This window comes from Phocoena phocoena, chromosome 9 (assembly GCF_963924675.1).
Source record: "Phocoena phocoena chromosome 9, mPhoPho1.1, whole genome shotgun sequence".
In the NCBI taxonomy this organism is placed as follows: Eukaryota; Metazoa; Chordata; class Mammalia; order Artiodactyla; family Phocoenidae; genus Phocoena; species Phocoena phocoena.
In genome coordinates this window covers 46,657,676-46,669,891 of record NC_089227.1, presented here as the reverse complement: position 1 = coordinate 46,669,891, position 12,216 = coordinate 46,657,676, and the positions used below count along the sequence as shown (strand labels likewise).

The 12,216-nt window shown below is 41.7% G+C and overlaps 1 protein-coding gene across 1 annotated transcript in view; it reads right to left on the bottom strand.

Annotated features, from left to right (window-relative positions):
• Nucleotides 1–12,216, bottom strand: part of SLC25A13 (solute carrier family 25 member 13) — a 170,078-nt gene that overhangs the window by 147,761 nt on the left and 10,101 nt on the right. The window contains exon 2 of the mRNA XM_065883726.1: nt 9,687–9,829. Within this exon, the coding sequence (XP_065739798.1) occupies nt 9,687–9,796 (110 nt within the window). The 5' untranslated portion in view covers nt 9,797–9,829. The remainder of the gene's footprint in view (nt 1–9,686; nt 9,830–12,216) is intronic.

Here is a 12,216-nt window from a genome sequence, read left to right as displayed (position 1 = left end):
CGTCTCATCTATCTCCCAGAGAAAACCCAAGGAGATCAGAAGAAAACTTCCCCCAAATCCCACCACCACATCTACACAACACCTCTGCGCCATATAGTACCTTATCTTCCATTTATCTAGCTCAGTATTTTTCAAGCTTTCAAGTCTCAGGACCCCTTTACGTGCTTATGAATTATTGAGGACCCCAAGGGGCTTTTATTTATGTGGGTTGTACCTATCGTATTTACTGTGTGAGAAATTAAAACTGATAAATTCTTAAAATATTAATTCATTAAAAAGTGAATAAGCCTGTTATATGGCAATATAAATAACATATTTATGTGAAAAATAACTATTTTCTAAAACAAAAAAATGTAGTGAGAAAAAAGCAGTATCATGTCTTTGCAAAACTCTTAAATATCGGACTTCATGGAAGACAGCTGCATTCAATCTGCTGTAATATGTTTTTCTGGTTGCAGGATATGAAGGATTTCAGCCTCATACAGATTCACAGTTAGAAAAGGAAGGAGCATTCTAATAGCCTTTTTAGATACTTGTGGATATTCTATGATACAACACCAAATCCCAACAAGGGATAGTTTCTGAAAGATTAGCTGCAATGTGGAATCTGAAACCGTACCAATGCACTTTTCCCACCTTGTTACATTAAAACCCATGGGTCTATCTTGCACTTTGAATAGACCTTTGACTCACACATGATTCTCTAACACCAGGTACTGGTCAACTGGAAAAGATGTTTCCCTAAGTTATGCAGATCTTCCAAACGCTGGCACATTGCATTACACTATATTAAAAAACCACATTATTACTATCACGACTAATTACATCAGAAAAGGCTTTAAGTATCAGAAGGCTGTCACGTGAAAATTTTAATTCTCTCAAAAAGTGTGTTCCATTTTAAAAATGACTAGCTCAGCGAGCACCTGAGTTCCTTTTCCTCTGACAACCATCACAGGACAGTAACCAGCAGTCTTTATGGATGCTTCTGCTTCCCATTTAGTCACTCAGAATTTGTAAGTGACATGTATTCAAGGGTGAGATTTAATAAAAAATCAGTAATTTTTACTTCTTCAAGGACACTCTGAAACGGAACTGGCATCATGTTACTACCATGATTGTGAACACGTGGGAGTGAAGCATACGATGACCACTCATACTGCTGGGCTTGGGGTCGCTGCTGAATCGGTGCTAACCAGCAGTTCTATAAACCGTGGCTTTTAAGACCATCAGTTCAAATACAACAGGACAAAAAAAGGCAGATGCTGTCTTAGTATTTTTATGTAAACAGTTTGGACCCCACGGACTCCTTAGAAAGGTCTCTGAGACCCCTGGGGGTCTACTGACCACACTCTGAGAGCAGCTGCTCTAGATGAACTTTCCATGTTACCACAAGAGGCCACCTCCCTCTCAGAATGTATCAGAATTTCCTCCTTTTCTCTCCTACGCTGTCAATTCTCCACTCTCTGTAGTCATTCCCATCAGCATGCATTACACTGCCCTCTACCCATTTTAAAAAGACCCTCCCTTTCACCTCCCTTCCACCTCCAGCTATGGCCCATTTCTCACCTTCCCTTGAAAGCAAAAGTTTCCAAATGAGGGCCTGGCTTGGTAAGTAGGAGAAGGGGGAAGAGAAGGAGGGCTATCCCTACATATGAATGAGGAGTGAAATCAGCACCTACTCACTAATCAATGCTTTCTGGAATTAAGAAGAAAAATAAACCCAGGCACCTGACACTCCTAAAGGTTTTCTAATACACCAGCGACATAATACAAACCTTTTTAAGAATTCTTTTTAATTTACTCTGCACAGACAGTGTCTAGCCACCACATTGCACACACCCCCCCTATGATTTCAGACATCGAATATTAACACAAAGTGAGTAATGCAAAAAGAAAGGGGGCAAAAAGAAAGGGGGTTAATCAGACACTTTGAGAGAAAGAAAAAAATGACACTGATTCAACGAGAGCTGCTAATGATGCTTTTTGTTTTGGTAGATTAATATGGGAGTCTGATGACTAAGAAGAAAATTTAAGCTTCTCAGGTGACTGCTGTTGATTAGTACCAATTTTTTTTTTAATTAAAGAAATGCCTTTGCTTAATTCTACAGTTTATGGATTTCAGGTGCTTATCTGAAATCTGTGTCCACCCCAGTAGTGTAGAAAACTTTCCGCACTAGCAAACTGAAAGACCTCCTCTTATTGATTCTGGATTGTATTTGCCAGATGATGAGCATTTCAGACTGTGAACCGCTGATGTTTAAATACATTATCCTAATACTCTTTAAGCATTGCCAATTGTAAACCTCATTAACTCCCAGCATGCGGCCAAGGCCTGGATTTCATCGCGACAGCCTCGCAAAGTGAAAACAGGTATATAAAAATGCTTTTATCATCAACAATATTATTATATCCTCCTTCACCTTGTGAAGTATTTAAAGGAGCTTATTTTTCTTCTCAGAAGGATAAATAGCGAACATAGGAAAGGCAGAGAACACACTTTATATAGCCACACATTTTAAAACCTGAGATTTTTTTTTAATCTTTTCTTCTTTGACACCCTTATTCCTCATGCCTCAAAACGGGAATTGTCCCAGGATTGATTCTCTGTACTCTGAAGAGAAAAGACTTATTTGTGGATGACGATTACATTATCATTTTGATTCAATGAGGAATAGGGGCTGACAAGGTGTTAAGTTGAATGCGTCAGCTTGTCACTAAGAAATCAGGATTTCACTTTTGTGTGTGATTGAAGTTTTTCATAATTAAAATGTCCAAGAAAAAGAACAAAGAAATCAGGATTTCTGAAATTCCCTTTTTCAAAAGAAGAAGCAACTTTTGTTTTTGCATGGAGTGCAAAGAGATTCCACACTTGAGATGGAAAATAGCAATCCTAGCAAACAACTTAGATACCAGAGCTGCCCAGTGCCCACCCCACACAGACAGGGGTCGGACCTGTAACAGGCAGAGAGCATCTTGAGCCCAAGAGGCCAGGCAGCCGACACCTCCGGCTTATTCAGGCCATGCTTAGTCTTTCCACGTGAGGCCAGGTACTAGTCAAACAGCTTTTGAGCCCCAGCCTCTCTAATGAGACTTCAGTTAATGAACAACAACTAGAAACAAACATGTTGGCAAAGCTCAAAGGGACACACAACACACAATTTATTTTTCCCTTGCTCTTAGTAGATAGCTATGTGAACGATGTATCAAAATTGCAGTTAAAAAAGCTTCATTCCCATTTTAAAGAAAAACGTAATGACAACCAAACGTAAAAGATATCTCAAAAATTATACAGACAAACCCAACATCTCCCTCCTCCGAGGCTCGGAAAACCCTCCTCACCCAGAGGTCCACCTACAAAAGGCTTCCAGGTCCGGGCACCCTCCAGGAACTTCACAAACTGATTAAACTCATCATTAAATCTATTAAAACAGTGGAATGCAGGGAAATCTAAACACAACAGGCTATTAGAAGGGAGAGTGAGGACTGCTGAAATCAAAGAATATTAACAGCGAGGACCACGTTTAACAGAGGCACATCATGCCAATCCCCAGACTCACACGATCCTTTGATGGCTCTCCATTGCTCTTACGACAAAGACCCCCAATCCTTAATATGAAGCACAAGTTCCCACACAGTCTGGCCACGGCCTACCACCAACCCCCGCCCCCCATGCCCTGCACCTTCCATGCTCCACGCCTGCCAGCCCCTGCATTTCAGAATGTGACTTTGCAGCCACTGTTCCCTCTGTCTACAATGTTGACCTCTGTCCCCCACCTCTTGTCACCTTCCCAGCTGCCATGGCTCAAATGTCACTCAGTGGAAGTCTTTCCTGACCTCCCAGTTGGCATGAAGTCCCCTTTGCTATCTCTCACACCATGTCTCTCCTACATAGCACCCATCACAACATCAGTTCACATTTATTTGTGGTTCTCTGATTAACACCTGTCTGCCCCACTAAATTAGAAGCACCAAGCAGGCAAGCACTCTTTTTCCCACTCGACATGCTATCCTGCACATACAGAACAGTGCCAGGCAAAGAGATGAGGTTCTCAAACAGCTGCTGAATGACTGAGTGGACAGGCCTCCACAAGATTCTCCCAGCGTGGAAGGCTGACCAAGCCACAACCTCATGAGTCATTAAATTAGCGTCAAGAGGGTTCCAGAAGAACAAGGTCCCTTTGCCAACAAGCCCATAAGTTCATGCAGTGCACAGGTGTTTTACTTCCACGCTAAACCTCAGCGCAACACTAAACAGAGCTGAAGCCTTCCGGAAAGGGCCATCCCTCAAGGAGACAGTCTACAGCAGGGGTCTCTGCCTGGAAAATGCCTGGTTCTAGCCAAAAGCTACTATTGAAAAAAAATGCTCCCTTTCAGTATTAGGCTGGTTGGTCTCTGTCCCCCGCAAATTCTTTGCAACTACAGGCCTTCTCATTACCCAAAGAAAATACCTATGTGAGGGTACTCATTTCCTAGGGCTGCTACAATCACTGACCACAAAGTGGGTGGTTCAGCACAGCAGGAATTCGTCCTATCACAGTTCTGGGGACCGTACCTCTAAAACCAAGGTGTCAGCAGAGCCATGCTCCGTCCAAAGGGAGATTCTTTAGGGAAGAAGCATTCCTTGCCTCTTCCACCTTCTGGTGGCCCCAGGTGTTCCCTGGCTCGTGACCCCATCACTCTAATCTCTGCCTCTGTGGTCACAATGCCTCCTGCCCCTGCCAGTGTTGTGTCCTAATCTCTTCATCTCAAGATCCTCAATTTAACCACATCTGCAAAGACACTGTTTCCACAAGGTCGCATTTCCAAATTCCAGGGATTATGATATCTTGGTATCTTCAGGTGGCCATAATTGAGCCTCCCACAATGAGCAACCTAGAATCTGAACTAAAGCTTCCATTTCCCAACACTCCTGGGCTTTCATAACATAAGTGGGGCAAAAACTTCTCAGTACATTTACCTAAGTTTAGTCAACAAATTGATGCAAAACAGAGGCCAGATATTGGACTAGACACTGGAGATAGGAAAATATGCAGGACCTGGACCTTGGACTCAAGAAACCACAGCTGGGGGACCAGGACTTAACTAAAAATGAGTATTTCAAGTCACCATGACATCTGGGCCAGCACAGCTGTCATTATTTTTAAATCCTAAAGTTGTCAATTTACAAATAGCTTTTTAAATTTTAATAAAGTTATACACTAAAATCCCTCTGGCTAGTCAAGCTAGGAGATCACACCCCAAAAGAGCCTGACCAGACTAATGGCACGTCCTCCAGCGCTTCCTCATCGTTCATTCAGCGTGTGCCGTTGTGCTTTCGTGGGCCACCGCGTGGCTTCTGTCATGTAATTTTTTCAAGGAACAGTAGTTGATTTGGGAGGATGATGTGCGACTTGTGGAAAGGTAAAGGAAGGGGAAATGAGGGCATTCACCATGTTACACTGAGAAAAGATGTATGATTATATCTATTTTTGAAGTAAATACTGTGGAGCTGCGTGTCAGGGTTAGGGAAAATAGCACAGGAACATCTGCACGGGTCTGCAACAGTGGTCCTATGCTACTTGCTCGGTCAGCTTAAATACCGGAGACAAGTTCTTCAATTGCTCAGTCCTTTTGGCAAGAATTATCACAATACATATGGCGAGCTATAAAATATTTCTACCCTTAGACCCAGGAATCCCTCTCCTAGTTCTTTCTAAGGAAGTAATTAAACAGAGGGGAAAATGTCATATACATGAAGATATTCACTCCAACAGCATCTATTATAGAAAAGAAACTGAAATAACTCTCTAAGGGCATGATTTCACAAAGTATGGTATATTAATCTGATAGAAGATGATGAAGCTATTCAACACTGTTCCTATGGACAGCATATGGAAATACGAAAATTGATACAGTCGAAAAGATTATAAAAGAGAATTACAATTAAAATGAATTCAAATTATGAAAAACATTGATACAGGTTAACAAATTATGGAAGATACTGAAAAATTCAAAATATCTGTGGCAAGCTGAGAAGGTTATGGGTGATGGTTTTCCCTTTTCCCTGAGCTATGCACTGTCAATACTGCAAAAAAAAAAAAGAAAGAAAGAAAGAAAGAAAAGTTAGTCATAGGGCAAAGGATTGAGACCATTTAAGATTTTCTCTGTCACAGTAAAATGCTAAGATTTAAGATAATAAAAAATCATAAAGAATATGTCAAGTTAAAGAGGATTGTGAGATTATGAGAGAAGAGGCAGCTCAGAACAGTGGGAAGGCCTAGGACTAGAGCCAGACAAGCCTGGGCACCTTTTGGTTGATCCCTCAGTTCTCATCTGGGAAATCAGGAAAAGAAAGCCAACGTTTCAGATTTGTTATAAACTCTTGAAAAAACATACATGTTATGTTACTTTATATATGTTAAATGCATGTTACATTGTTGACGTCTAATGAATTTAAGCCTCTGTTTTTGAAGAGTATATGTAAAAAGAAATAGGAAAAGCATGTGTGTTAATGGGGGTGGGATAGAAAGGAAGCAAAGTACATTACGAGATACTACAATTACACAAAATTAATGCATCTAGGAACCAAAATGTTCACTGAAAGAGGTACAAAATAGAAGAGAAGGAAAACTCCTGTAATGTTAAATTTAAATAGGAAGTATCATTATGAACTTTTAAAAAGTGTATTTCCCAGCTCTTTCCACTGAAAAGTTACCCTGGTAACAATGAGCCAGTGCCTAGTTCCTTGTTTCCAAGCACCAGTCCCAAACGAAAGGAACCAGAACTTCTTTGAGAAAAGAGTAATTTCCTGGTCAGAAGCAGGACAAACCCAAAGCGAGCCTGGAACATCTTATTTACCAAAAGCAAAGAGTACTCAAAGGCTGAGGGTACAAGCCAGCTTAAAGGGACTCCCACTGACCTCACTGGGACAATCTGAACAACCAGAGAACACAGTAATAGATTATAATGGACTGAATTTAAAATAAAGAATTCCATGAGTTTATACTGATATAAAAAATTAAGAGAGAAAGAAAAGGGAGCGGAGGGAAGAAAGCTTTTCTTTACTGAAGAATGGCAGACAATAAATAGAGGACAAACAAAGAGTTAGAAAAATCACCACTTTTCAAACATCAATGTAATAACTGATTCAGAAAAGGATCACCATGGATGCCAAAACGAGTGGGTCAAAGGCTGCTTGGCAAACAGGATACCCATGGTGTCATCAGTGCCGGGACGAGGTACCTCCTGAGGAGATACAATAGGTAGTAGAGTCTTTCCTAACCTGCACCCCAAAATCTATCATGAATCCAAGTCATGAGGAAACAATCAGACAAGTCCAGAATGCGGGACCTTCAACGAAATAACTGGACCTGGGTTTTAAGTCAATTTCATGAAAGAACAATAAAAGGCAAGGCTCTGTTCTAGATTAAAAGATATACAACAACTAAATGTAATACAAGAACTTTGATTAGATCCTGGATTTAAAAAACAAAAGGCAATGAGCCATTTGTGGTGGGGAGTGAGGGGAGAGATCTGGTACATTTTTAAATAGACTGGATATTATATATTTCACACCATTATTAATCCTCCTAAGTATGATAATGGTAAGAAGAATGTTCTTATTCTTAGAAGACAAACACTGAAGTATCTTGATGCCTGCAATTTATAGTTAAACGGTCCAGCCAAAAGAGGAAATGTGTGTGCACGTGTGGAAAGTGTATGTATAAAAAAAAAAAAAAAGGCACACAGGTGTTAAAAATGTTAACAGTCGGGCTTCCCTGGTGGAGCAGTGGTTGACAGTCCGCCTGCCAATGCAGGGGACACGGGTTCGTGCCCCGGTCCGGGAAGATCCCACATGCCGCAGAGCGGCTGGGCCCGTGAGCCATGGCTGCTGAGCCTGCGCGTCCGGAGCCTGTGCTCCGCAACGGGACAGGCCACGACAGTGAGAGGCCCGCGTACCGCAAAAAAAAAGAAAAAAATAGTTAACAGTCAATCTAGATGAAAGGTATCTATTGGGCATTCACTGAATTCTTTCAATTTCCTGTAGCTTAAAAAATTTAACTATCAAATAAGAAAAAAATGATCTTAAACATTGAATCTGATCATTCATATTGCACATGAGCTTGGTCACACTTCTTCTGAATCGTGTAAGCACAGAGTCTGTGGAAGCAACCAAACTTTCCTCAAAAAAAAAATATATATATATTTGCTAGAATAAATCTATGTTCTGTCTAGCTTTAGCCTGAATGGACTACTGTGAAATATACCTCTGCCTCACCCTGCACCTCCCCAGAGAGGTCCTGTGAGGGAAGGAAGACCTGCTCATACATGACATTTTCCTATCAAGCAAAGAATCCCACCTTGGGGAGGTAGAAAACAGAAGTAGCCCAAGTAACTGCTACTGGAACAAACAGAGACAGCATAATCCAGCAATCTGCCAGCATATTACAAGACGTATGACTGCCAATTTCCTCTGCGCTCCCCTCCCATCTGCAAGACTTTCACTTTAGAGGAGGTTACTTCCATGCATGATGGAACAACAGGTGCATAAGCAAGAAAAGGAAGGTGCTGGTAAAACTGAGAGCATTCGCACTGCAGCACTGGAGTTTACTTTGTTTGCATCTCAAACCCATGCATGTGGGAAAATCAGACACAGGACCGACAGAGAATGTTCAGAGCTAAAGAACACCACCCCAGAATGGCAGGTGCCTTAATCTATCAAAGGGGGTGCTGGCACATGGCAAGGCCAGATGGCTGGATCTACTACAGTTTATATACAGAAGGCTACTTTTTATATATTATACTTGGTTATTAGGGGACACTGGCGGTCGTATTACCAATATTTCGGAGCCCAAAATTCTGCACTTAATGGTAAAAGCCAACTGCATTCTTTTTGTTTTGTTTTGTTTGCGGTACACGGGGCTCTCACTGTTGTGGCCTCTCCCGTTGCTGAGCACGGGCTCCAGACGCGCAGGCTCAGCGGCCACGGCTCACGGGCCCAGCCGCTCCGCGGCATGCGGGATCTTCCCGGACCGAGGCAAGAACCCGTGTCCCCTGCATCGGCAGGTGGACTGTCAACCACTGCGCCACCAGGGAAGCCCCAACTGCATTCTTATACTTAGGAATGACTCATTTTTAAAAATGTAAACAGAAAAGACTAGTAAGGGAAAAAAAATCCAAAGGCATTTTGCAAAGTGTCCTATTTAATTTTAGATGGTCCAGTGTCTCTCTTCCAGCTTGGGCAGAATGCCCTTCTTGGGGATTTGGAATCATTATTCTGTCTGTTAGATTTAGAGCATTTAATCATATGTGACATTTAAAAGTTACTTGAGCAGAGAGAAAGACTGTAGAAAAGTTCACAGAGCTATGTTTTAAATTTACTCACAATTTTTACAGTGGCCTTCAAAAATACCAATATACTACATACACTTGAGTACATCTTCACACCATTCAACTACAAGAGTTGTGAAACTATAAACAGTTGTTTAAACTATGTCAAGAAATACACATATAGAATCCCCAACTGTGATAAGAACACTGAAGGAAATGTTAAGGGTATTATTTCTAAAATAACGTATTAATTGTAATAGGGAGAGAAAATGCTCTTAAGAGATGGGAAGGTAAACACTGACTTCCTAATCATTAAAGGAACAGAAAGCTGTTTCAAACAAAAAACAATTAAACGAGATAATTAAAAATAAACATACCCATCTTTGGTCTGATCCACCACACCACTTAAAAGTTCCACAGTCTTTGGATTAGGCTGGCTTCCTCCAAAAATATTCAAATATCGAACGACGAAGTCATTGGGAGACATGAAAAATTCACCATTTTTTTCAATGTTTGCATACTGTTTAAAAAAAGAGAAAATATATTTTGTTCTCAAAAGTATATAACCAATATGTGAAAAAGCGGAGAATGTTCAACGGATGAAATATCAGACATGACAATATACTCTTCACAAGGACAGTTATTTCCCATCGCTCCAAATAAAAAGCAAAACCCCATTAAGTTTGCCGAGTTTTATTTTTATACCAGCGGTTCTCAACTGCAGGCAGCTTAGCCTGACTTGTCCAGCTTACATACACCAATGTCCCCCACAGCCAAGCACAACGCACAAGGACGAGCCTTCTCGGTACGTTACCTGACTTTCTGGGGTGGAGTTCTCTAGCTCTGAGCTGCCTCTGTTTTCACATTTCCTCACAGGGGACATCTGGCAGTGTCTGCTGACAATTCTGATTGTCATAACTTGGGGGGAGGGGCAGAAGCAGAAACTGGCATCTACTTGGTACAGGCCAGGGAGGCTGCTAAATAGCCACAGTGCACAGGACGACCCTCCACCCCAATAACAGAGTCACCCAGCCAACTGTCGACAGCGCTGAGCTTGAGAAACCCAGGTTTACAGAAATTTAGAAGGACAACTTTTGTCTTGTTCTTTAGCAAGAACATAGTTTTTTTTTTTTTTTTTAAAAAGTAGAATTCTGAAATCATGAATGAAAACAACCCAATTCTTTTGCCCCCTTTCCTGTTTCAAAGGCAATAACGTTGAATAAAAAAAAAAAGGATAAGCTGGAGAGCAAACTGTTAACAACATGGCTGCTGTGAGATTTTATGGAAGCAGGTAAGAAATGCTGCTGTGGTTAGTGTCCTCTCCATTCTAGAGCAGAAATGGTTAACAAGAATAAGGTGGTGGGATTTCCCTGGTGGCCCAGTGGATAAGACTCCACACTTCCACTGCAGGGGGCACAGGTTCAATCCCTGGTCAGGGAAGTTCCACGTGCCGCGCAGTGTGGCCAAAAAAAAAAAGAGATTAAGGTGGCATGTGATGCTTTTTCACAGCGTTCCCCCAGGTCTTGCCTGCAAGACGTTCCAGTTCACATAAGTGGAGCCTGCTCATTTCTGTTCTGTGGAGGACCGGGGGCTGTGGGAAATGCTGAGAAACAACATGGGGATCACACATACCCCTGTGGAGCAGGGGAGGGCCTCTTGATCCTTGGGATCAAACAGTGATTTGGGGGGTGGAGAAATGAGGACCATGAACTACAAGAAGAGAGCTAGTTGGGTGACAGCAGCCACAGTGATGGGAGAGCACAGTGAACAGAGGTGCAATGATAGCACCTCTGTTCCCTCTGTAACTGCAGTTAATCCCAGTTAAAACTGTTTTAAAAAGTCACTTGTCAGGGCTTCCTTGGTGGTGCAGTGGTTAAGAATCCGCCTGCCAATGCAGGGGACATGGGTTCGATCCCTGGTCCGGGAAGACCCCACATGCGGAGCAACTAAGCCCGTGCGCCACAGCTACTGAGCCTGTGCTCTAGAGCCCGAGAGCCACAACTACTGAAGCGCGCGCACCTAGAGCCCATGCTCCACAAGAAGAGAAGCCACCGCAATGAGAAGCCCGCGTGCCACAACTAGAGAAAACCCACGCACAGCAACGAAGAACCAATGCAGCCAAAAATAAATAAAAATAAATTAATTTTAAAAAAAGTCACTTGTCATTTCTACATTTCAGTCATTCCAACGTGGGATAAGCTCTTGGTTAGATACTCAGTTATGGGCTTTAGAGTCTGTAGGGCCTGGGCTGCAGAGAGCTCTGCTTCTGCCTCTGCATCTTACCACCTGTAGGGTCTCAGGTAAGTAACTAAAGCTTTCTGGGCCTCTGGCTCCTCACCTGTAAAATGGGGATAACAACACTACCTGCTCTTAAGGTTGATACTAGAAATAAATGAACAATCATGTAATGCACTCAGCACAAGGCCCTACACACAACAGGTATTTTATAAATGTTCTAGATTACTGGTTTTTGTTTAACATTTTTTAGCACAGTACAAAAGAAAAGCTCAAAGACGGCCCACTAATCCTACTATTCTTCAGCTAGCAATGAATTTGGCTTTTTGCAACTGTAGGATTATACTTTGATTTTCCTAACTGAGGCAAAACAAGACAGAAATATAAAGGAAATGTCACTTCTAATAACAGCAATCCTATGATTTAGAATTATACCTATGTGCGCTTATAGTAGTGAATAATTTATTTATTTAAAAACACAGTTTAACTCTTCTCCCATCAGTAGACATTATTAGATTACTGGATTATCTCCAGTTTTGGGTATTTTTTAAAAAAGCTAAGGTAACCAGCTTTGTATGTAACATTTGTCCAAATTCCTGGCAAATTTCAAAGGCTACACTCGAGGAAGAGAAATTGTTGAGTCAAAGGAGAGCATCTTTAAGGGTCTTGATA